At 41.7% G+C, this 26,840-nt stretch overlaps 2 protein-coding genes across 7 annotated transcripts in view; both read left to right on the top strand.

Moving 5' to 3' along the window:
* Positions 1-26,840, top strand: part of LOC126929186 (eukaryotic initiation factor 4A-I-like) — a 515,423-nt gene that overhangs the window by 318,790 nt on the left and 169,793 nt on the right. The window lies entirely within an intron of this gene.
* Positions 1-26,840, top strand: part of KIF16B (kinesin family member 16B) — a 315,708-nt gene that overhangs the window by 206,284 nt on the left and 82,584 nt on the right. For 4 of the 6 annotated variants that reach the window (XM_050745327.1, XM_050745326.1, XM_050745328.1 and 1 more), the window contains 5 exons: positions 734-2,092; positions 6,484-6,636; positions 9,146-9,242; positions 10,270-10,320; positions 11,639-14,064. In XM_050745327.1, coding sequence (XP_050601284.1) covers positions 734-2,092; positions 6,484-6,636; positions 9,146-9,242; positions 10,270-10,320; positions 11,639-13,762 — 3,784 coding nt within the window. In that variant the 3' untranslated portion in view covers positions 13,763-14,064. Of the gene's footprint in view, positions 1-733; positions 2,093-6,483; positions 6,637-9,145; positions 9,243-10,269; positions 10,321-11,638; positions 14,065-25,266; positions 25,390-26,840 lie in introns of those variants that run through there. The other 2 variants (XM_050745331.1, XM_050745330.1) reach the window with 1 other exon arrangement.

Genomic DNA, 26,840 nt, shown 5'->3' with positions numbered 1-26,840 from the left:
AACTCCATGCTCTTCCTCTGGAGGCCATCCCAACCCTAAACTTTATGGTACAGTGCCCTGTGGAGATCATTTGTTCTCCAACAGAAAACACAACGTGTCACCTCCCCACCAGCCTGCAAAATTACGCATGTGTATATTCTAATGGAGGCTCCAGTTAGTTTCAGTGTTATGCACTAATAAACTAACATTTTGGACCATTTGATGATCACCATTTGTCCCAAACTAGTGATTAAATGCTACGTAGTATGTAGTTTTTTAGCTGGAACAGTGAACTGTCGATTATCATGACTTTGATATTTGACCCCAATGAGATGAGGACAGCATAAGCATTTTTATTTAATGTTGTCTTGTAACTGAACTTCTGTTGAGTTTTAGTCATTGGGCTGAATAAAGTTATTCACATTTAATTTAAATTGGGCATGGTTCTTTCTCTTCGAGCTCAGGGGCCTTTTAAAATTATATCATGCATAACACATTATGATTATAGGCTCTACAAAGAAATGATATCAGAAGCCACTTCAGGAGTATAGGCAGATGATATGTTAGACAGTTAAAAAATAAAAAAATTAAACAGGATGCTGCTGGAAATTTAAAGGAAAGCAGTTTCTCTTCTTTTTTTATTTTAATGGAGGCTTTGACCTGGTCGTCTGTGCATTTTCAGAACATTTCAGTAAAGTTAGAGCAACATTTGAACAATGATCAGATAACAACCAGTCAGTGCTTTGCATTTCAGGAAACTCATAGAAGAAATGGAGGAAAAGCAGAAATCAGACAAGGCCGAACTGGAGCGGATGCAACAGGAGGTGGAGACCCAGCGCAAGGAGACAGAAATCGTGCAGCTCCAGATTCGTAAGCAGGAGGAGAGCCTCAAACGCCGCAGCTTCCACATCGAGAACAAGCTAAAGGATTTGCTTGCTGAGAAGGAAAAATTTGAAGAGGAGAGGCTGAGGGAACAGCAGGAAATCGAGCTGCTGAAGAAGAGACAAGAAGAAGAGACCTTTCTCCGTGTCCAAGAAGAACTCCAACGACTCAAAGAACTCAACAACAACGAGAAGGCTGAGAAGTTTCAGATATTTCAAGAACTGGACCGGCTCCAAAAGGAAAAAGATGAACAGTATGCCAAGCTTGAACTGGAAAAAAAGAGACTGGAGGAGCAGGAGAAGGAGCAGGTCATGCTCGTGGCCCATCTGGAAGAGCAGCTCCGAGAGAAGCAGGAGATGATCCAGCTCCTGCGGCGCGGGGAGGTGCAATGGGTGGAAGAGGAGAAGAGAGACCTGGAAGGCATTCGGGAATCCCTGCTGCGGGTGAAGGAGGCTCGTGCCGGAGGGGATGAAGATGGCGAGGAGTTAGAAAAGGCTCAACTGCGCTTCTTCGAATTCAAGAGAAGGCAGCTTGTCAAGCTAGTGAACTTGGAGAAGGACCTGGTTCAGCAGAAAGACCTCCTGAAAAAAGAAGTCCAAGAAGAACAAGAGATCCTAGAGTGTTTAAAATGTGAACATGACAAAGAATCTAGATTGTTGGGAAAACATGAAGAGAGTGTCACAGATGTCACAGAAGTAGCTCACGATTTCGAGAAAATAAAGCCAGTGGAGTACAGGCTGCAATATAAAGAACGCCAGCTACAGTACCTCCTGCAGAATCACTTGCCAACTCTGTTGGAAGAAAAGCAGAGAGCATTTGAAATTCTTGACAGAGGCCCTCTCAGCTTAGATAACACTCTTTATCAAGTAGAAAAGGAAATGGAAGAAAAAGAAGAACAGCTTGCACAGTACCAGGCCAATGCAAGCCAGCTGCAAAAGCTCCAAGCCACCTTTGAATTCACTGCCAACATTGCGCGTCAGGAGGAAAAAGTGAGGAAAAAGGAAAAGGAGATTCTGGAGTCCAGAGAGAAGCAGCAGAGAGAGGCGCTGGAGCGGGCCCTGGCCAGGCTGGAGAGGAGACATTCTGCGCTGCAGAGGCGCTCCACCCTGGGCGTGGAGATTGAAGAGCAGAGGCAGAAACTTGCCAGTCTGAACAGCGGCAGCAGAGAGCAGTCAGGGCTCCAGGCTAGCCTGGAGGCTGAGCAGGAAGCCCTGGAGAAGGACCAGGAGAGGTGAGATTGGGAAGGAAGGGTGTGGCATACAGTGGGTGCCAAATGAGTGCTCATTTTTCACTCCTCATGTTGTGTTTATCACTTTTTTTAAAGTTATTCTTTTAGCCTTCATATTCTCTAATACATAGGCACATGCTTGTATTTGCCAGAACTGAGGAAAGTACCCCTAAACTTGTATTTCTCCTTAGTGTCCTTGTTTTAGAATTGTTGGCCTAGAATTGAAAAACACAGGAACAAAAGCAAAGCCCATGTTCATTATCCTACTCACCTATGGAATGCGTGTGTTTTAATATTTTGATAAATGCAAGACTGAGAAAGTTTCCACTTTGATTTCTCCTTTCCTTCTTTCTTATCTCCCCTGCCTGTCTCCCTCTCTTTTCTCTTTGTTCTTCCCCTTCTGTTCCCTCCTTTCTCTTCCATTGCATCTATTTCCTCCTCCTTTTTCTTCCTTTGCCCTCTCTCTTTCCTCTCCTTCCCCTTTCTTCCTTCCCCCCTCACCCCTTTCTCGCTTGCTCCCTGTCTCTTTCCTTCTCTCCCTATTTTCCGCCCTCCTCCCTCACCTCGTTCCATCTCTGCTTCCCCGCCCTTTCTTACCAATGGTTTTGCATCTTCTCCATGACTAGCACTTGTTGAAGTAAGTATCATCCCTGGAGTTCATGGTTTGCATACAGGCTACTGATTTCTACAACCTGTTGGGAATAAAAAATAAATACTTTTCCCACCCCTATTGAGTCACAGTATTTAAGAGGAGGCCTCAGGACTCTGCATTATAAAACAATCAACCAAACCAACCAACAAAACTCCAGATGATTCTGAACACAGTGGGATATTAGAACATGTTTGGTGATTTACTGGTATTATTTTTGTTGTCATGAAAAATAAAACTAGGAAACTAGCACTCTTGTCTTGTAAGATAAGAATATTTATCTTCCTTCACCTATTTTCTGTCACCATGCTTACCAGACCATAAGTTCTCAAAATGAATAGTACGTGAATTTGAGAACACCTTTTTTGGAGCCTTGAAGACATGATGACAAGACTTACAGAAAGGCCAACAGCCACCTGGGTGATGCAAACATCACCCGATTTGGAGACTTGCAAGAGGAATTTATAGCCTGGTTCAGCCCCTTCCTATCAAGATGGTAGGATGTTCTTACCTTGGGCAGGATCTTTCATCGCTGGGCCTCAGTGTCACCACTTGTATAAGAAGAGGATGGATGAGATCACAGGGTCTTGCTCTGGGTCCAGGCTGGAGTGCAGTAGTGTGATCATAGCTCACTGCAGCCTCAAACTCCTGGGCTCAAGCAATCCGCCTGCCCCAGCCACCCAAATGGCTGGGACCCCAAGTATATGCTACATGCCTGGCTTTTTATTTATTTATGTAAAGATATGGGGTCTCCCTGTGTTGCCCAGGCTGGTCTCAAACTCCTAGGTTCAAGCAGTTCTCCCACCTGAGCCTTCTGAAGTGCTGGGATTATAGGCATGAGCCACCACTCCCTGCTCAGTTGAGATCTTAAGCTCAAATTGGAGAGCTGAAAGCTTGCCCTCTCTGCAATACTTCCCCCACCCACAGCACCTCCTAAGGGGGCTGCACCAGAGGCCCAGTGTACTGGCCAGGACACCCCACCTTGGCATTTAACAGACACATGGGACCGGTTGCTGATAACAAGGCAAGACCCACTCAGAAGTGTTACTGTAGCCTTCACTCATCACACTGCCTGAAAAGGTCAGGACAACTTCCATTCAAATGATTGGGTTATGCTATGGATTATATTTACCATCACTGTCTGATAGTTCCCTCAGGCAAAACAGCAACAAAGTAACAATCAAAAACCCTAATGCTGTTATTTCAGAGAAATAGGTTGGGGGTTTAAGAAAATGATTGCAGGTATGTTATGTAAATGAAATTGCTAGACAAAGATCCAGCCCCAGGAAATTTAAAGTAGTGGAGGGCACACTCTCAATTTGTAGCCTGTAGTGTGCAATAAGAATGCAGCATGAGCTTTTAGCTTGATGTCCTTGGCTTTTGTCACCTGGCCATTTAGTATTAATACTGTATAACAGCAGATACAGTATTGCAGTTTCCACAGAAGTGATTACACAATGTGAGTGTTCCCTCAGAAGCCAAGTAAAAGGGGCTGTTAGCTTCATGAGTTTTCATGAAATAGACTTAGCTAAGTGCTAATTCAGGCCAACAGATTCCGGGCGCTGTGTTCTGACTGCGATGCCCCTACAGCTTTCTATGGGAATTTCTGTTGTGCTTCATTTTCTCCCAGGGTTCTCACGGCTAAGCCAGGATTCACCATGCAGCCTGACTTGGCCCCTTGTAAAATTCCACAAGTGTGAAATACTAAATTCATGTGGGACCAGACTGGACAAGAATGTCCTGAACTTGGCTCTCCCATTGCCTTCTCAGTGCTTTATGAACCAGGTTTAATCCACTTTCCTGCCTTTCTTCCCACCACCTGCTCATTCCAGCTGCCCCATTGACATGGATCAGGTAACCCAACTGGAAAGGCCTCCTGTCACCATAGCAGGGATAACAGAGGCAAGTTGTTAATACTCACACTTAATCCTGTTTTCTTGTCAGAGTCCTTTAACAATGGCAACGATGACAATAGTCATGAGGCAAGCCATGAAGAATAACTGTGTGTACCTCAGATCCTGCTTTAAATGCTGTGTGTGCATTGTCATTTACTTTTCCAATAAAGAGTGCCATCGTCTACAGCTTACACATGAGGGAACTGAAGCCTGCAGTAGTTGTATGACCATTGGGGATGAATGTCACACCATCAGAAAGTGGCAGAGTTGTAAGTCAGACCTCAATCTTATCACCCATCTCTGAGCCACTTAGCCCTCTAGTCTTCTGACCATGCGTCTGCCACACAGGAAGGCCAGCTTGTCCCTTGCCACGCATTTAAATCTCACTCAGGCTTCAGGATACCACTCAAACCCTCCTTTGCTCTGTGGAATCTTTTTCACTGGCCACTGGCCCTGTGCTGAAGGGCAATTCTTAACAACCCCAGCAGGAGTTTTCTTAACTGTAAACATTGCTAATTGCCTGCCGACATCCAGCTCATTTGTTTTGTTTTGTTTTGTTTTGGCCATTGATAATACCCTATTAATATTGCTCCTCAATTCTTTGCCCACCACCGGGCCTCTGACATCATTTTTTTTTTTTTTTTTTTTTTTTTTTTGCTTATGTCTTGTCTTTTGAAAATACTGTATGTTCCGCAAGTGGATGCTCTAGAAGTACTTGCTAATCAATAGACCAAGAAAGGGCTGAGTTAAACTGGGCACAGCCTCGTGTGGGTCTCCTGAGTGCTTACCCTCATGACCCTGTGATCCATGTCGGAAAGTTCAGAACTTGGCTTTCATGTTCAAGATAGAGCAGTCAGATTGCTGCTGGTGACACCAGAGGGTTGGCAACATCATGGTGTGTTGGCATCTGAAGGCAGAGTCTCTGATTTTTAGAGCTGAAGGAATTGAGGAAGATTAGTTGACGCTCTCATTTGATCCATGAGGCAATTGAGACCCATGTTTAAATAACTTCGCCAAGTTCACACAGTGAGTGGACTGCAGTCTCATGCTTCCTGAGCTCAAATTCACTGGCAAGCTTGGCCCTCTGGCCTGATGGCCCTGGATTCAAGTATGCCTGGGCCGGTGGGAGAAAGACCTTACATATATTTGACCTCATATAGATGTATCATTTATCATTGGAGGTAAATTTTATGGTTTATTTTAGTTTCTCATGGAACTCAACCTACTTTCCTAGGCCTGTCTTTTCTGCTTCCCCTTCCCACGCCCTCTGCCTCCGCGCAAAGTGGATGCCTGGTTTTCATGGCCTGCCCCATTGCTCATATTGCTTTCTGCACTTAGATAATCTTCTGCCATCATCTCCAAATGCCTCCATTCCCACTGGCCTCTGGAGACTCAACTTAGAACTGCCTTGACTGAACTTTCTCCTAGATTTGTGGTTTTAAAAACTCTTTAAAATATAGATCTTTTTCGTCAAACGTAAGTATCTACCAGAACCCTGATATGTAGTCCACAACCAACTCTTGTTGAAGCAGGAGTTACAGGCCTCAGAATCCTACACACCTACCTCTAGGACTTGTTTGGAGCACAGTGGAGAGATCTTTGCTCTTGATGGTCAAATTTACTCTACCTTCTGGATGCCTCCAGTGCTCGTCCTGAACCCTTCTTGTGGCCCATTGGCACTTTATGTCTTGTCTTATGGGTATGTGGCACCTTTTCTACTAGAAGGTAAAGTTCTTTGTACACAGAGGACAGATCTTGATCCCCCATGTTGTCTAAAACAATGTCTCACACAGTAAGGATGATCAGGAAATACTATTAATGAATGAATTATGTGGCTCCTATCTGTGTAGGTTAGAATATGAAATCCAGCAGCTGAAGCAGAAGATTTATGAGGCCGATGGTGTTCAAAAAAGTCATCATGGGACCCCGGAAGGGAAGGTGGCTTCTTCCAGCTTGCCAGTCAGTGCTGAAAAATCACACCTGGTTCCCCTCATGGATGCCAGGTACTGGACATGAAAGTGATTCCAGGCTTCTCATTTGATGTGACTCAAGGATTCATTGTTTCTCAATTGAACTACTTTGTATCTGGAGGGCTGTATTAAGGGCAACAGGTAGTACATGTGCTTGAGATGTGCTCTGCCTTCATCTGCCATTGGCCTGCCAGTGGTAGGGTAAGGGGTGGTTTCGAGAAAGTCAAGGACATGAGACCTGGCTAGCCAGATCCATCTTGTTGCAGGTACAGTTGTCCCTTGATATCTGCATAGGATTGGTTTCAGGACGCCTCTTTGATACAAAATCCACACATTCTGAAGTCCCGCTGTTAGCCGTCTGGAGCCTGCAGTTAGAAAAAGTTGCCCTCCTTACATGTTCAATCTGTGTACAGTTGTGGATATGAAACCACTAATAGGGAGGTCCAGCTGTATTTATTGGAAAAAATTCACATATCAGTGGACCTGTGCTGTTCAAACCTGTGTTGTTCAAGGGTCAAGTGTGGTTTGAATGAGAGGATGGAATGAAAAGTTGCAGGGGAACCAGCTCATCCAGCACAAAGTGAGACAAGGCCAGGTTGACAAAAACAAAGACCTAGAATTAACTTAACTATACCAAGGAGGAGGACCTTGTGTTGACAGTTAATTTATATGTCATGGATTACTAATAGATGAAGTTTGTTATAAAAACTAGTATATTCAGAATGATTGTGAGTATAATAAATCTATATCTAATGTTACTTTAGTTAAGTGATTTTCAGCTTAGGTGGCATTGTGTGTTGCTCTGTGGCTTAGAGCCCTTAGAAAAATCAGCTTAATTATTCTTTGCCTATCAGAAAACAATGATTATTATTCTTCACTCCATTTAAACATGGAAACATTTGAAATTGGGCAGTCTTGAACCCTAGATGTTAGGAGATATATATTTGGATATCAAAATGTACTCAGAATGGCATGAGCCTCATATCCCACAGGGCTAGTTTCAAATTTAAGTGAGTATCAGGGGTGATAAGTTGTAAATGGCCTTCACTCATGTTCAGTAGCACACAATTTTCAGTGGCACACAATTTTGTTTTCAATATTGAAAGATAAACATTGCGCTTTATTTGGGCTCTTTTACCTAAAATTTTAATCTCTTTGCCTAGCATTTTAGAAAATCTTTTCTCTTTGTTCTGTAGTATAGAAATGATTACAGGATTATGCATGTGTTTATGCAGATTTACTTATTTATTTAGTGAATGTGCTAACATATAAACATGGAAACCATTTAATTTAAAATAATCCATCCGGCTGGATGTGGTGGCTCACACCTGTAATCCCAGCACTTTGGGAGGCCAAACTGGACAGATCACCTGAGGTCATGAGCTTGAAACCAGCCTGACCAACATAGTGAAACCCTGTCTCCACTAAAAATACAAAAATTAGCCAGGTGTGGTGGCGGGTACCTGTAACCCCAGCTACCTGGGAGGCTAAGGCAGGAGACTCACTTGAACCCGGGAGGCGGAGGTTGCAGTGAGTGGAGATCACACCACAACCCTCCAGGCTGGGAGACAAGAGTGAGACTCCATCTCAAAAATAGTAATAATCCATCTAATCAGTACCTGTAGAATTGGAGGAGAGGAGTCTAGAACAGAATGACTTCCATTTGGGCACTCTCTGCCACTAGAAAGATTTTCGATGAAGATAAACTTCTCTAGTCTCTCTGGTTCCTCCGGGTGGAATGACCTAAAAACAGTGAGGTGGAACGACCAGAGATTAGACCAAAATCCACTGAGGTGGTCAGGGCTGATAGTTTTACTTCATACAACTTCACCTACATTTTATGAGATATCAGATAATAAGTTGACACTGCTTCAAAAGTCAGCGGTGTTTGGCCTCATCTCTATCCTGGCCCTGTCCTAGGCATTTTGGAAGGCAGAGACCTTTAAGATGTGGTCTTGCTGGCTAGGTACAGAGAACCCATTTAGAGAGACAAGACAGACTGGGAATACAAGTATGCAAGACGTTGTTCAATCTGAATGAGGAAGATTCGTAGAGAGTATGTCCATCTCTTGCTTATTTTTTTTTCTTTTTTGGTAATTCTCATACATGACCTTGAGATGTGAGAAATAACTATCATCTGTATTATCCTTTTCTGTATGAGGAACCCAAGGCTCTGTGAATAAAATGTTCTGTCTTGGCGTCAGATCAGAGACCGCAGAGCCTTCTGAAGCCAGTGACTGATTTCTCCCATCCTACAGCAAGCATTCCACTAAGGACTTGGATAGGATCACTTAGTCTCCTTTCCATTCCCAATAGTCTATTACTTGTTCAGTTCTGCCTCATTTGGGCAAAAGCCAGATGGTGAACACGTAGCACCAGATTTCTTGAAAAAAGTAAAAATGTTGAAGTTCTCAAGTTGTTGTTAGGTTTGGCATTTAGAATGAGATTGCTCCCTGTCGTGAAGGGCATAGTAAATAAAGGATCTCAGAATGTCCTGTGCGGTTAGAAGTGTCAGTTCTACTCCATCTCCATTGTGTTTCAGGATCAATGCTTACATTGAAGAAGAAGTCCAAAGACGCCTTCAGGATTTGCATCGTGTGATTAGTGAAGGCTGCAGTACATCTGCAGACATGATGAAGGTAAGCGGAAGGAGCCAAATAACACGAAGTAACACGTTCATTCATCTTTCTTTTTTCCTTTTTTCTTTTCTTTTTTTTTTTTGAGACTGAGTCTTGCTCTGTCAAGCAGGCTGGAGTGCAATGGCACCATCTTGGCTCACTGCAACCTCCACCTCCCAGTTCAAACGACTCGCATGCCTCAGCCTTCCGAGTAGCTGGGACTATAGGCGCCCGCCACCACACCTGGCTAATTTTTGTATTTTTAGTAGACAGGGTTTCTACCACCATGTTGGCCAGGCTGGTCTCAAACTCCTGACCTCAAGTGATCCGCCCGCCTCGGCTTCCCAAAGTGCTGGGATTACAGGCATGAGCCACCGCACTCAGCCCATTAATCTTTCAAGATGACCTTGAAGATAAGTTTTTGGGGGTAGTGGTGGTGGGTTCTTTTGTTTTCCAGTGAGAAAATTCAGATGTGGAATGTTCTAGAAAAAATATTAAATATTACTTGGGCAGAGTGTAACAGTTTATAAATAGTATTAATTCAAAAGTAACTTTATTTTATAGTTTTATAATTCTGTGACAACTTTTAAGCGATTATAAAGTCTAAAATACTTTTAATTCTACATGCAACATTCTTCTGTTTTCTTCCAAAATACTTCCAAATTCCATATTTATTTAATTTACTAATTATCCAAAATATAAATAGAATTTTGACTTTTAGAAGATACATATTTGTGACAAGTCTATATTGAAATAAAGACCGTGCATTTCTCTCCTGCAAATTAAGAAATGCCCTAAGGAAATCTTGTTTTTAATACTATTATTAGAATTTTAGGATTAGGAGTAATAGTTCAGTTCTCTGATGGCAGATGGATCAATAGAGTCGTGTTTATCTTGGGGATATAAATTATTTAGAAGGGTTGTCATTGTTGAATGACAAGTATGTTTATTTAGATTTCCATTCCCATAAATACTTGTAATCGAATCAGTCCCCCGCCCCATAAACTTGCTATAATTTAATATAGAGGGCTTTTTATTTTCTTTTCAGGATAATGAGAAACTTCACAATGGCACCATTCAACGTAAACTAAAATATGAGGTAGGTAATGATTTTTCAGATTGATAGGGTCGCCTTAAATTATGGCATGCTTATGTGATTACATTTTCTTAATGTTTAGTTGCATAATTAGAATTTTGAGGTCCCAACGAGATTAATGGCTAATAGGGAAGGCAAGCTATTATACGGACTTAAAATTAAACGGAATCCTGCAGATTGAAACTGCTTTGACTTTATTTGAATGGCATGTAGCTGTGGTGGAGCTTTGCCCAGTTTTTCATTTGTGACAGTATATTTTCCCTTGGTCTGCATTTAAAAGGCAGAATTATATAATCAGAATCAGATATGGGGTTTGGAAATGAAACTCCGTACTCCTCCTGTCCATTTTATAGACTGTGAGTTGGCAGTAGTACAAAGGAAACACTCTTGATTGATTAACTTGTTTCTCTGGTGGATTGTCAAACCAAGGTTTATTTGGGCATGCAATTTGTAAGATTTCACTGGTATTTTCCTCCACTAAGAGGCATGTCCCTCCCATATATTTGTAAATTTTAAAAAATCAACCCCCAAAAAATAGTAGGTGATGGAAATTTTCCAGATAGTGTTCATACATTACTGAACAGACAGCAAGAGGTGGATATTCACAGAGGCTGAGCTGACTTTGGCCGCAGCCACGCCCTCCTGCCAGTCATCCAGTAATGATGTGAACTTCCCCTGGATACCCATCTCCCTCCTCTACAGAGCAAGCCACTGGCTTTCATTTCTTTGTGTCCCCAGTAGCTTGCACATAGCGGGTGCACAGTAGTCCTTCCATGGTGATGACTTGTAGATAACAGTAATGATAATTCCCGTTAATGTTCATGGAAACATTTGATTCCCATGAAACAAACCAAAAGGAGAGAGAAATGTAACCTGGGCTAGAACACTTGGGCATTTCTTTTGGCCTTGCTATCTGATTTTCATTAAGTTTGCCTTTATTGCGTTTTGGACATATGATCATGGACTTATTTTCATAACTAAATTTGACCTTCTAAACATTGAATCAGAGGGCTTGGAATTTATTGTAGGGAAAATGAAATATTAGATCAAGAAGTGGGTACTGTGGATCAATCCCATACAATGTATTTCTATTAAAATTCTCAGTGATTTATAATATATATAATATGGAAAATTGATGTTCTATGGATGAATCAGATAATCAATTCTTTAATCATGTATCAATACGAATGGCTTAGGCTTTTTATTTAACCTCTGAATTAATCTACCCAATGAAACCAATGACAAGAATCATCATGTGCAAAAGAATCACAGAAAGAGATACCACATCCCCATTTTCAACTTTTTTTGACACCTTGAACAGAGAAGGCAGTTTTGCCCAGCATGGTATCTTGACCCACTTCTGCCCAGAGATGCCACTGAGACTTCCAGCCTCATTAGAGAGGAGAGGAGGGAGGTGGATCAGAACGACCCCTGGGATCATCCCATGCTGTGGAGCATCTCAGGCCCTAAAATAACTTCCTCGGCATCACAAGAGAGAACTCACCAGCAAAGGGATCAGTCCTCAGTACCTGAGGTATTCCAGGACAGTGAAAACAAATATTGTCATCCCGAGCCTGCTGGCCATTTTGAACCAAAATGTTTTAATCTACCTAAAATCTCTTTTCTTAATGAAAGTAACACCGATGATGCAGAAGATTTTCAGAGTAAGTCAGAAAATTTCAGTGAGCTGATGACTCATAAAGATGAACACAGCTTGAGAGTCAAGTCCAGTTGGACTTTGCTGCAACACACATCCCAAGAAGTGTCTATAAATAGTGGAGGCAAGCAGGCCAGGCAAGGCAAGGTGCTCCGCTTGGTTCTGTCTGAAGGCATTTCCCATGAGGAGAGAGCATCCTGCAGTGCCCTGCAGAGTGTACTGGCCTCTGAGTTTTATAGTGAGCAGCAAGGTGAGGAAGAGTTGGATGCTAAAAAAATGAGCTCATCAGAGTCACTGATAAATATCAGAACAGAAGGAAACAACGGACTGGGATATTTTTACCACAAGTTCTCAGACCTTTATAAAGATACCAGCAGTCACCTGCTTCAGGCTGGCACAAAAGCGATCAGCCAAGCCAGGCTCGTGGGGAGTCTGTGTGCCCCAAGGGGGCTCCCCTCCCAGGTAACAACATTCGTCAGAAGCCTGCCATTTCTGAAGCACTTAGCCCCACACATGCCCTTGAAGATTGACATGCAGTCAACAGAATCTCATTCTCCGGAAGCTGGGTTTGGCAGCAGCAAGAGCGAAGCTGCAGAGAGCCTGAGGCCAGCAGAGGGTGCGGCGCCTTACCTGGCGTCTGCCTTTGCAGCTGCAGGTTTACCGGGTTCCTCGCCAAGCTCTGTTTTTCACCTGGAATATGAAGATGCCAGAAAGAGCTCTGCATTTAAGCAGAGCCTTGTGCAATTCCCGGACCAAATGCTGAAACTTCAAGAGTGGCCTTTGAAAGACCTTCTTAGGCGTGTGACTTGTTCTCTACCAGAACCTTTGGGCAACATGAACGAAGTCAAAGGCATTTACTGGCTTGCTGTTGCTAACTGCACGGCACCTGACCCTCAACCAGCGTGTTTGCTCCTGCTTCAGTCAACTTTATGTGCTTTGGTCCTGTCAGATAGTCTCCTTGGCTCAATGAGCATTTTTCATGCTCTACCTCTCTCAGGTCTACAGGAGATTCAGATTGGCTTTGGTGGACAGAGTATTCGATTCCTGAGCTCTGCAGAGGGTCTTCTGCTCACTGTGTTCAGTTACAACAAATACCTGTCTCAACAGCTGTGTCGTGACCTCCTGTGTGTCCTGATGCCGGAGCCTGATGCCGCTGCCTGCGCTAATCATCCCTTGCTCCAGCAAGATCTGGTTCAGCTTTCTCTTGATTGGAAAGCGGAAATCCCTGATTTAGTTTTGCCAAATGGAGTTCAGGTGTCATCCAAATTCCAGACTACCTTGGTTGACATGATTTACTTTCTTCATGGAAATATGGAAGGCAATGTCCCTTCCCTGGCAGAAGTTCAGTTACTGCTCTATACAACAGTGAAAGTTGTGGGTGACTCTGGCCGTGACCAGTGCCGGTCGCTAGTCCTTCTGAACACCCACATTGCACTGGTGAAGGAAGACTGTGTTTTTTATCCACGCACTCGATCTCAAAACATACCTCCTCCAGGTGCACAATTTGATGTGATCAAATGCCATGCTTTAAGTGAATTCAGGTGTGCTGTTGTTCCAGAAAAGAAAAATGTGTCAACAGTAGAACTAGTCTTCTTACCGAAACTCAAACCTTCAGTGGGTTCCAGAAATAGTCCACCTGAGCACCTTCAGGAATCCTCAAATGTCCAGTTGTTCACCACCCCATTGTATCTTCAAGGCAGTCAGAATGTCACACATGAGGTCTGGAAACTTACTTTCAATTCTCAAGATGAGGCTCTTTGGCTAATCTCACATTTGACAAGACTCTAAGGTGGAGACTTTTAAAGATGCACTACATGTTTTTTGAGATCATAATAAAATAAGCATTGTGAAAACAGTCAAGGCAACATGAATATCTCCGTGTAGCTAATTGAATTGGAACTGGAAAGATGCAGACCTCTGAAATTGGAAATGTAAATATTTTAAATATCTACAATAAAATAAAAACAGCTAATAGCAGAGCCCTGATAAAATATCTTTATGACCACCTTGCTTCATTTTCTCGAAACTCAGGCTTATAAATTTGTGCCTGCCTCGTTATTTGTGAGGTGATTAAAGCATTTCTGATTGTTTGGCTTCATGTCGATTTATAGTGGGGTGGCTTGGAATCTGTCTGTGCCTGCTGGATTCCAGCAGGCTAATTTGTGCTGCCTGAAAAAGTGTCCAGTCTGGCAGTGACCTTCATTGACATCCTTGGTTTCAGCTGTGATTAGGATAGTTATGTAGCAGAAAACATTAGTGATGCGTCAAGCTTCCTATGAGGACCCAGGGATTTGAAGTGTCCTCCCATCACCATGGTATGCGGAATCGAGACAGTGATGCATGCCCTGCAGTGTCTTCTTCCTCAGTTAATTGCCTTTACCTTCCTCCTTTCATACTTCTTGATGATTCCCTTCTAACCCTTGCTATTTCAGCTCCTCACTTGTTGGTGTACCTACGACTATTCCACCTAACCCGTATCCCCCACCACCACCATATTCCAGTTCTTTCTCAGAACTTTTGTCTCTCTGTCCTGTAAGTCTCTTTATCTCAGAGTCTCACTTTGTTCTCGTGGCTTCTTTCTGCTGTCTTGTCAAATATATAGTCCCCTTAGAGGCACCTGCCTCTGGCATCTCACCCAGCCACCACTTACAACCTTTGATCGAGGTCTCCTGCTGGCCCTGGCCCCAGCTGGTCAGTTCGGTGGCCTCCCTTCTCAGACAAGTTCCCTGCTGCATCTGCCCAGGGTGGGGCTTCTCTCTCCATGAAGGTCCACCCAGTAGTCAGCTGCCTCCTCCTAGGTGAGAGGCTTCAAACTGTGCTCTTCAGGGTCTCTAGCTCCTCTGATCAACCCTTTCGGTCCCCCTCTGTCCAAAAATCCTATCAGGTTACACGTTTTGTATTTGTTTTTAATTTCATCTGACCCTAGTTGCTCTGCCACTGTTCTCCCCTCTCAGGTGTGTGTTCTCCTAAATCCAGAGTTCTCAGAAGGAAGGAGATGTGCTTCTGCCTTTGCTTCTGTCTTGCTCCGCCCACTCTCCATCCACTCTCAGCCGAACCATCTTTAGCCCACGGTAGCTCTCAGTGGATGTTGGACGCAGCTGAGTGAGTCAGTGATTCTGCTGGCATGGAAGGGGCATTTTCTATTCTGGTCAAATCTCTGGATAAGTGCAACATAAATGTTGTAGTGCCTTCTTCATTTCTGTTCCTAATCAATGACAGAAATGGTGTCAAAGCTTAACACACGCAGAAACTTACTATCTTCTTTTGGCCAGGAAGTGCTCGTCCTCCCTCTTTCCCCTGTCGGAGGAATTGACAAGCTACCTACAACTGGGTCTACATTCCCACATATTTTCCTCTACCTAGTGTTGCAGACACCAACAGGAAAAGACAGGGAATTGAAGAATGTGTTACGATCTGCAGACCGGTGGCTGCAGCCATGTCTGCTTCTGACCAGTGGAGGCATTTGGTTTTTTAAGGCAATTGGATTCTCATGTTTTTAGGTTGAGCATGTTTTTGTCACTTCCAAAGCACCCTCTACCCCCATACATAAATACTGTTTTACCTTATACCTAAAGGCTTTTAACTCGTTGATGAGGACATCATTAAAATTAGTCACTAATTTGTCATTATCTTAGTTGGTAGGTCATCTTCCATTATGAACAAACACTCCTAAAACGTACCATGGTAGTTTTCTAATATCTTATCAATAATATTTCTCCTAATTTATTTTTTTTTTACTTTTTAAAACTAATATATTTTGCATTCCTTTTTTCTTCTTAAGTTGTTCCACCCAGTATTTTCTCGTATTTTCTTGATAAGAAAAACAGAGTTATACTGCAGTAGTCTTGTGCAAGTTAACAAAGAAAAACAATTAATGATTATGAAGGGCTGAGGGAATAGACTTTAAGATGCCAGCAGAGGGATGCCATGGTCAGGAAGAAGGGAGTGATGAATAAACAGTACATAATTTTAACAAAGAGTATTAACTATTAGACAGATGTGCTTATTCGCACAGGCACAGAAGCGTAATTCCACCATGTTGTAAATCATGGTCTTTAGGATTTCTCAGAGATGGAACATGCAGCAGATATGAGCATTGTATAAAAATCGTATCACTCATTATAACTTCTGCAGTCTGCTTTATGATCGAAGAAGGCCACAGTGAGGATCATGTTCAGATTGCACCACATAATAGAAGCAGCTTGCAGCATTCAGATTCCGCGTGTCACTTCTCTCACCTAGGCATACTTTGTACCTTGAGATAAGATATAGTTCCTGGATGTGAGAGTTTGATTTACTGTCTGTGAAATAAGTATTAAGGGGGTCGTGATGCCTGTGAAAGCCAGTAGAGTATTGTTGTTGCCATTATCCACTGTGGCTTCAATCCTAGCGGCTCCCTCTGCTGCGGCTTCAATCCTAGCAGCTCCCTCTGCTCATTTCTTCAGGAGTTTGTCTAAGCCCACGGCACCCCTAGAGTGGAGCAACTATGAGAGTCAGAGTATTCAGCCTACTGTAACGACATCTCGGCTGTCATGAGTTTCTGAATCAGAAAAAAATAGACGCATGCATTCTTGGTTATGTGGCATTCTGCATTGTTACAGTATAGGCATAAACATTTATATTGTGGGACTTCTTAATACATTCTAGACAATAGCTCTTTGAATACTTTTGAAATAGTGATTTCATCTGAATTTGATTAAAATCCATTTTGCGCACAGCTGCCTGTTTTACAGACTTGTGGTTGGCAGGATGAATTTATTTAGTCTTTGTTGAAAAACATTTCAAAACAGTGTGTCTCCCTGTTCTCATTACTTTAAAAATGTGCTTGCATCCCTTTGGAAGAGAGTACTTAAGCCTTCCAGCAGTAGTAATTACAGTAATTTTTGCTTACATTCTCTTTCCCAGATGATTTAAAGCTTTGTATGATAAATAGATTAGAGCCACTTTTATTAATGCTTCTTTGATGATCAACCCAGCTTATTGGATAGACCAGTTTCTAATGAGGTCATTTTGTTAATTTAGTTACACAATTTCCAGTATGTAGCTTAGACAACTCTGCCTCATTCCTTAGAATATCTCCTGTGACAGATGTTATATCAGTCTGCGATTGCCAAATAACAAACAACCCCCCCCCCAAATTTCAGTGGCACATTAAAAATGTTTTTATTTTATTCTGCTGCTTTGCAAGTAGATTGGAGTGGCTGTGCTGTAGGCTGCAGGTCATCTGTTGCTCAGCCAGGGTTGGTCTGCTCCGCACATGTCATTTTGGGATCTATTCAGAAGGGGCAGTAGCCATCGTGGTGATGACAGAAACACAGAAGGGCAGTCCTGCAAGCCTTTGCCTGTGTCTGCTAACATCTAACTGGCCAACACAAGTCACATGACCAAGCCCCACATCAAGGGGCAAGGAAGCCTCCATCCATCAAGAGGCCATGGTAAGACTCTGGATATGTACGGCTACTACAGGGAGAGAAGAACTGGGACCGGCAATTAATTTTCCATGGATGTATTATGTCAAGGTTCCTAAAGCTCTATTAAAAGATAAGACTCGGATGAAACTTGTAGGACTTCTCCCTAATGGAAACATTCAGGTACCGGGAAGAGTATGCCCTAGGACCTTTTAAGTTACCTATTCAATTTGAGTACCTCCATGGATGAGCTGATTGCTTTCTACCTCTGAAGCAGTTTATTCATTGGGAACTGCTCTTACTGTTACACCATTCTTTCCATAATCTCCCTTATTGTGATCTCCATCTGCATAGTCTGCAGAGTCTGTTCATCCATGGCACCCTCTGTTGCAGAATAAAACAAATGTATTTTGCAATCTGCATTATACACAACCCTTCAGAGAAGACATTTCTCGTATGTCTGCCTCCTCTGATTTTTCTCCTTTACCTCCAACACCCTTCCGTCTCTCCACTGTTTCTTACACAATACATTTTTCAAACCATCACCATCAAATCTCTGGTTAAGGATGCACTGTTGTGGTATGCCTTCTTTATGAGGAATGGAATTGAATAAACTAGTTGATGAGAATGAAAGAGATTCTATTATAAGTCACTCCTCCTGCCTTTTAATATCTGGTTAAAATCTTTTGTTGCTGAAGGTGCAGTGGGTTATAGGGATGACAGCAATCCCAGTCACTGTTTATATTGTGGTTTACAATGTATAGGACTTCTTGTTCATATTTTGTTCCTTTTGATACTTACAGTGATTCTACTAGAATGCAGGAATTCACATTGAACTCCATTTCAGATTTGGAAATTTAGACTCAAAAAGGATTACTAGGTTGAGAATTGGGACTTAAATCCAGACTTTTCTACTCTAGAATATATATATTTGTCCACAGTGCCAAAACTATTTCATAGTCACTGTTATTCCTGACATTGGTAAAATTTTTTATAGATTTTTTTTATAGGAATGACTATGCTGAAATATATATTTCCAAGTATTGCTAAGTTGATTCTTAACTGACTTGTAAATTTATTTTCTTGGAATTCTAGACATTAACAATTATTTCTGTCTGTATGAGTTGTTGTTTTCAAGGATTGCCTTACAAGTTTCTTTTCAATTCCTTTTATTTCCTTGTATGGATCTTATTTCTCCTCTTTGCACTCTGTGTTTTCAGCTCTGTAAAAGAAAGCTTAGACACAGTCATAGTGTGAATATGGTGCACGTAAGTTTGTATGTTTACTTGACTGGAAGTGCATTCCTGCCTTTTATTTTCTCCTGGGCCTCGCATTCAGCATGGTTTGAACCAAAGCCAGGGCTCAGCAAAAAATCAGTGAGTGAACATCAGTGGTACTTTTCATGATTAATCAATGACACTGTACCGTTATAATAGAAGGGAGAATATCCGCTTTTCCTTGAGGGTCCTAACCTGTCTGTATTCATGCTTAATAGTGAGAGCCACTTAGCAGTTGTTGCTACATTATCAGCCAGGTATAATAGACCCCACATTTAATCTTTTTAAAATCAGCCATTAATTGATACATTGTTCAAAGATGATGACCACTTAACATAATCTGGTGATCTAGAGAAAAATAGTGACACTTTTAATAGTTTCAGGTTGAAACATTAATCCAATATTCAGTATTTCCAAACCTTGAAACAATTTTGGTCAGCTCAGATCTTTGTAGAAGAACTAATTGATTCTGGTGAGAATCATGGATTGGAAATGTCAACTAAACCTTTTAGATTTACCCAAAGGCCACTAAACTTAAGGTATTCTACAAGTACCAGTATCCAACAGTTTGCCATCTTCTGGGTAACTTATCCCTCAGGATAGATATATATATCAAAACTTGTATTTGTTTGCTGATGTGAGTCTTCCAAACTCACTTTAGAAATGAGATAATGTTAGCACTGTTTGTCCACACCAGGCCGTCGTTAAGTCCCGTCCTTCACAGGGATGGACAGGATGTGCCTGTATGGCCACGTCTTGGCAAAATCCAGTTCTGTTGTATTTGCCAAGCCTTCAAAGATAAGAGTAGTGTTAATTAAGACAAGATCCCCTTATAGCAAAGGCAGGCTTCTCTACTGGAGATGGATAGGAACCTGTCTGGTTATTTACCATATACATCATTTGTGCTTGTTCCTGCATGTTATCTTTCTTCCCTGTTTCTTACAACCTGGCTGATGTTGGAGGCTATAACAAATCTCCATCATCTCTTTCCCCAAATCTCCATTGTCTCTTTCTCCAAATCTCCACTTTCAAATTGTTGGGGCGTAATAGGTACTCGAGACACAGTAGCTCTAATGAGAACTATCAGTATAGTATGTGTAGTTGAAGAAAGGAAGGATTAGAAATATGTGCTATGGTTGGAACAGGGACAGGAGAATTTGTAACTTTGTTAAATCTAATAAAAAGCCAGGTTTGCCTGTATTTCAGAAGCAAAGCTTGGCTGTGGGCTCCTGGAGGTTAGATGGCAGTCCTTAGGCCAGACCTTGTCATGATCAGTGTAGACTGAATTTGACCATCTGGTGCATAATTAGAATGTTTGGGACAACTGTTGATGACTCCCTGAGGACTTGGACTGTTTCATGTTCTCTGAGAGCCCGCGGTGATCTGAGTGGATATTAGTGCCACTTCCTGTTCATTTCCTCAATTTGTTCCTTTTGAAGGAAATGGCCTGAGTAGTAAAAGAAGACTTTGAACTGAATATTTACAATGTACCTTATGTTCTGCCTATTTCTTTCAGCTAAGGACTGGGCTACAGTGTTTCACCAAAAGTGGAAAAACAGCATATTTGTTGCCACAGAGCATTATTTCATTAAAAGCTGTCAGAAAAAATATTTTTTGTATTTAACTTTTAAAGATATTTCTTATGTACAGATATGTAATTCAAGTTACCAATTATCTACTTTTTCTTGACTTTTTATTTCTAAATAGGACGACTCCATGGCACATTTAAAATTGCTTATACTGTCTTCTGTACTCATCCATGCCAGTTCTGCCCACGGAGAGATGTTCCGAACACCTCCTACTACAATGCCATCAACTTCCCCTTCAGAGTCTAAGAATCTTTTTTGTCACATATAGGGAAACTGTGACAGATTCCAAAATAAATAATGCCATCGAGATATAAAAGCTCCCATAAATAATGGCATATAATGGGATACAGCAAACATTTGCATGTCTAGTATAAACCTCAAGATACTCAAAATATAGCCACTTTCAAATTAAAAATAAATTTAAGAGACATTTATGTTAGCTTTACTTCCTGTCCAGTATAAACATAGTTTAGGAGAATGTCAAGAATTTTTTACACTGTACCCCGAGAATTCCACATTTCTCATGAAATTGACTTCATAAAATAATGTTTACAAATTCACACCACAGTGATGATTTGATGGGAACACATTTTGATTTTTGAATTTATGCATTTGCTCAGATCCCTACCTTGTATTTTAGTTATTCATTTCTGTAGCTGTTCATTTCTGTACACTCATTAATATTTAGTTCATATGAAATCAGTAAGATTGAAGTAAACTGTAGCCAAGGGTGATAGTGGGGACTCTGGCAGTATTTCTCGTCCAGTATGATATGTAATGAAGAGAAATGTCTTTCTTCTCTGCAGAGGATCCTGTTAACGCTTCACTGTCTGGTCCTGTTTGGGACAGTAGCTCTTATATACAGCCAAGGGCCACGTATTGGTCCAGGCAGTTGCTAGTGTGTCAAAGACTGCCCTAGATTGAGGTGGGCTACGTAAATATTATAAGATCTACTCATTCTCAAATATCTGGTCCCTACTCAATTCACTTGCCCAGTGAAATTGTCAAAGGCAGGGATTTTTTTTTTTTTTTTTTTTTTTTTTGTGTGAAGAATCTATGAGCCTGAGCCTCAAGCAGCTTTCCTTGTATTAGGGATTGGTTTCACCCTGGTACATACTTAGAAATGGAGAACTCTCCAGTTGTATTAGTCTGTTCTTGCCTTGCTATAAATACCCAAGACTGGGTAATTTATAAGAAGAGAGGTTTAAGGTTCTGCAGGCTGTGTAGAAAGTATAGCACGGGCTTTTTATTCGGGGGAAGCCTCGGGAAGATCACAATCATGGTGGCAGGTGAAGGAAAAGCAGGTGTATCCCATGGTGGGAGCAGGAGCAAGAGAAAGAGTGGGAGGGAGGTGCCACATGCTTTCAAATGACCAGATCTGGTGAGAACTCACTCATTATCGCAAAGACTGCACTAAGCTCTAAGAGATCCCCCCATGTGACCCAAATACCTCCCACGGGGCCTACCTCCAACACCAAGAATATTGCAACTCCTCGTGAGATTTGGATGGGGCCAAATATCCAGACCATATCACCAGTCATAAAATGCCCGGACCATCAGTTCCAGTCTTACCTCATTTTAAAAACTGACTTATGAAAAAAGAAAGTTCAGGTCGCAAATCTACCTTTACAATATAAATCCATGTAGAGTAGAAACATCAAATGTTTGTTCCAAGCATGTACACTTGAGAAAAACTAAAGGTCTTAGAAATTACAAATACTTTGTAAAAGTTGTATTCCCAAGGCCTGACCCTCTGTGTGGCACATAGGTGGTACCCAGTAAAATAGCAATGTTTCATTATATATCTTAGGGGTGTCTAAAAGAAAAGGCATTTAGAAAGTCAAAGGTAAGTCTCCATTGCTTAGCTGACAGAACATGCCGAGGCAATTTTGACCACTGTTCTTCCTCAGTAAAATTCCTGACATTTGGATGACAGGATATATATTCATAGTTGTTCTCACTCCATTCCGCATCACAACTTTCTCATCCTGCTGTGATTGCCAGTTCACTTGTCAGAGTCTGCCTCAGACCTTAAGTCCCACAGGGTGGGGCACTATTGTATTCATAGTTGGGTCCCTCCCAAGTAGTTGGAGATATCATGGCCGTTTCCATAGGGGAACTGAGGTGAAGAGAGGGCGAGAGACTTACTCCGAGACCAAGTCCCAGAACTAGGATTGGATTCCACATCTTCTCCTTCCTTCTGAGTCTTGAAGTGAATATCACCTGGAATCCCATGTCCATTTCCTGTGACTACGTCAGGGAAGCAGATACAGTTAGAGTATGTTATGCTTTTGGATACTGTTATCCACACTTTTTTGAGAACCCGAGTCACGTGATCCTAAAAGGTTCAAGTACATAAATGGAGGTATCCCTAGGCAAAACTGTGAAAAACATGAAGTTTGCCTCTCAGATCATCTCCCTCACAGGTGTGTGTGTGACCGCCATGTGCCTCAAGTGACAGAAGCCCATATAATTTATTTATTTATTTTTTTTTTGAGATGGAGTCTTGCTCTGTCACCCAGGCTGGAGTAGTGCAATCTCAGCTCACTGCAACCTCCGCCTCCTGGGTTCAAGTGATTCTCCTGCCTCAGCCTCCTGAGTAGCTGGGATTACAGGCACCCGCCACCATACCCGGCTAATTTTTTATATTGCTAATTTTTTATATTTTTAGTACAGACAACCTTGCACCATGTTAGCCAGGATGGTCTCAATCTCCTGACCTAGTGATCAACCTGCCTCGGCCTCCCAAAGTGCTGGGATTACAGGCGTGAACCACCGCGGCCGGCCTGTGCATATAGTTTTGAAAGAACTCTAGTGATGATCCATCCCTCAACAAGGTCACATGATGTTTAAAAATTTTTTACTATTTACTATTTATTGTTGGTTGAAGGAAAAAAGGTTAATTGCCTTCCCTCCTGCCTTTCCTCCTCCTCACCTCTAAGGACAGAGCCCATAGCTGCTCAGAGATAGCTCTTCATCAAATTAGCTGTGGTGTTGGCCTTTTGGTCTAATTGATGAGGTGGATCCATGTTCCTCTCAAGGTGCAGCAAGTGGATCTTCCCTTCTCAACTGGTATTACCCATTACTAGTTGTTGCTTAATGTCCCTGCTGTGGCATTCCCCTCTGATGAGGTTGCCCCTAGCTACAATATGCCCACTAATCCCCAATACACACACACACACACACACACACACACACACACACACACGCAGCAGCAACAACAACAGATTGATTCCATGAGAGATCACATCAGATCTGGAAAAGAGATGATATTCCTACTTGAAACGTGTAGTTATTAAGCATGACGTAGAAGCGATCAGGTCTTAGGCAGCAGAGCAAGAACTCGTTGGCTGAACTGTGGCATGTGTAGGTTAAAGATGTTTCTTAACATTGCATGTCTTATAAGTAAAACCACTAATTTATTTCTCTGCCTTTTCACCTTTAAATTGATAAATATACTACACATTTAGGAGATGCCTACATTTAAAGTAATTTGGAAATGGACTGTTAGTGAATTGAAAAGCCTTTAGCAAGGCTTATCATGAGGAATCCCCTTTTTAAGAATTTCTTGATGGTTTTGATATCAGGGACAGCTAAATCGGTGTACCATTATGATAAACAATTAATTCTTCTTGCTTTGGGTGACCAGCCATGTGGGGAAAAATTAAGATCCTCTGATAGGCTTTGGAAACTTCATGCCAAAATGCACACACAGTCAGCTAGATCGAAAGCAGCAATCTGAAGCAAATTGTATGTCCTTGTGTCCTCTGGAAGTCCAAGCTTTCATGCACACAGCTAAGTTGAGACTCAAGTTACACCTGGCTGAGAACCCTTTCTGCCTGGGAGAAAGGGAGCTTATTGCCCCCTGTTTTCTTTATAGTCACATAAGTGGGTTCCATTGCATAATCATGGAATTGTCAGCATCTTAAAATCTATGTATGTGTGAAGTGTTCATTAGCTCAATGTATCTCAGATGGATGTAATTATTGTAAAATTTCATGATTGCAGTCTAGAGTAGTGGTGATGAAAGTGGGCCCTAGATTGGCCTGAGTTTAAATCTTGACTCTACCCTGTACCTCCATCAAGTGAGCTCAACCCTCAGTCTTGGGCCTCTCATCTGATAAATAGGGTTAATAATGGCTAATACCTCGTAGGGGGAATTGTGGGGATTAAATGAGCCAATTCATGTAAACTGGTTAATGTAGTCCTTGGCATATAATGAGTATCCAATAAATGCTAACTCTAATTATGATTCTAATTATTTTATTATTGCTGTTACTTCAAAACCATATGTTTTCTAAAGCCCCAGCTTAGTGCAAACAATAAGGATTGTTCAGAGATTTCTTCCAATTCACACTTAAGATCTTCATTTGGAAGATTTATTTTTTTCATAATGCCTCTTCCTCAGACCCCACTAGTCCCCCACTGCCCAGGCCATAAATATTTGTCAGAGCCAAGTTGAGTATCAAATGGGGCCTAAAGAAAATACTTGGGATTTGTTTTAATTGTGGTTTAAAGAGCTTTCCACACTACACTGGCTTATAAAAATGCCTAAAAGTTAAAAATGAAGTAAATTTGAATAAAATCTCCAGCTTTTGCAGCTTTATAAGTATAGCTGTCTGATAGTGTGTGAAGAAAAAAGTTTGTCAGATGGTCAAGACTTTTCAGAAGACAATCTGGTTTACACTGATTTTTTTTTTAAGTCCGGATAATGTAATTTGTCCCTGTTTTTACTTGTTCTTATACATTGGAAGGAAACTTCAAAGCCAAGCAACACTTCATAGTGCTTTTGCCCTAACTCCTTGGAATGACATACCTAAAATCATGGTCTTTTTGTTACGAGAGAGGCTTAGCTTTTCTCTTTCAAAGGAAACCATCATTTTTCTAAATAAACCCTACTGGTTTGATGCTCTTTTCTCTACTTGAAACACATTTTCTCCCTCCTACCCAAGCAGGATATTTGCAGTGGAGTGATTCTGGTTTCTCTTTGTTCTCCCTGTCTGACGTGCCTTTGATAGCGGATGATTTCTCGCTCTTTGGGTGCAAATCCAGATGACCTGAAGGACCCAATTAAAATTAGTATCCCACGCTACGTCCTCTGCGGGCAAGGAAAGGATGCACACTTCGAGTTTGAGGTCAAGGTGAGTATCTTCTTGACTCTTCTGGAGAATGGGGATTGGAGACTATGCAGTGCTTTCTCTGTCTTTATTTTTTCAAAAGGGGATGAAGCTGCATGTGAATATCCTGTTTGTAAAATATTTGGTCTTGCCCTTCTTTAAACTAGTCTGTAAAACTCGTGACTGTAACACATGGAAGGAAGTTACCTCATAGAAGGTGTTGGTAAGGCAGATAGAAATGGAATTCCTATCACCACCCTACAGGTAGGGTGACCAACCAGCCAGGTTGCCCAGGACTTTCCTAACGTCTGCCCTTAAAGTTTCACACTTTGGGAAACCCCACAGTCCTAAGCAAACCAGGAAAGTTGGTCACCTTCCCCATGGGCTTAGTCTTAATTTTTCTTCTCTATAAAAATGAGACTAATAATATTTATGTCATAGGAATATCAGTGCATATAAAGTGCTGCATCTTGTGGCTGGTATAAACAGTAAATTGTAGCTATTGCTGCTATTACTACTGCTATTTTCGTTGTTGTTTCTATTATTAATTAGGAAGCCTTCCTCATTTGTTTCAAGTGTTTCTTGATTTATACAACTTTTCAGGAAGAGATGTGCCTGTTTCCTTACGTCATGGTTTTCTAAATAATGACTTCATCTTTTTGCTAATTTGCTTTCATTGACTCATAACACTTTATTAAATGATGTTGCTGGCCACCATCCTCTCCTCAAGGAAGTAATGCTAAATCACACTTCTTTGTTTTCAAGGATCAGCAAGGGTATTGATGTAATGAAGTCCACTAGGATCACCAGTGTATGCATGCATAAGGGTGTTCTTGGAGGGTGTAGGTGGTTTTGTTCAGATCAACACCAGACCATGAATCTGGATACTGAGTTCTGTAGACTCTGACCCCGCTGCAATTTGCTGAGGGGCCATAAGTCATCTAAGCCTCAGTTTCCCCATTGATACAATGAGGAAATTGGAAAGTACCAGTGGTCTCCAGATTTTGTTTTATCTGAGAAACCTCTTTGTTCAAAGAATATCTTATGTGGAAGGACACCATAAAAGGCAGGGAAGCCTGGAGCTGCTGGGCACGCAGGGAGTGGGGAGGGAGGAAGGAGCCTAAAGCCAGCCCTCCCCACCGCCTGTCCCCACACCTGATGCATCTCAGGGCAGCCCTGGGCTCTGGGGCATCCCTCCCTTCAGATGTCACATTCTTTCAACCTTCCTGAGGAAATAATGTAAATAACTTCTTTTCTAGCCAATCAGACTTTTAGGATTTTATTTCTATATAATAAGTTTTCCATTAGAAAAGAAAAAAAAAAACCCACAACAGGGCATCAGTTTATATAGTTGAGGTTTTCATTGAGAAAGCATGATGTCTGCATGTTGTTGTTGCTGTTATTCTTCTTTTTTTTTTTTTTTTTTTTTGAGACGGAGTCTCACTCTGTTGCCCAGGCTGGAGTGCATTGGTGCG

This window comes from Macaca thibetana, chromosome 10 (genome assembly GCF_024542745.1).
Source record: "Macaca thibetana thibetana isolate TM-01 chromosome 10, ASM2454274v1, whole genome shotgun sequence".
Taxonomy (NCBI): domain Eukaryota; kingdom Metazoa; phylum Chordata; class Mammalia; order Primates; family Cercopithecidae; genus Macaca; species Macaca thibetana.
Note: the sequence above shows the minus strand (reverse complement) of the source record. Positions and strands in the feature narration are given on the sequence as shown.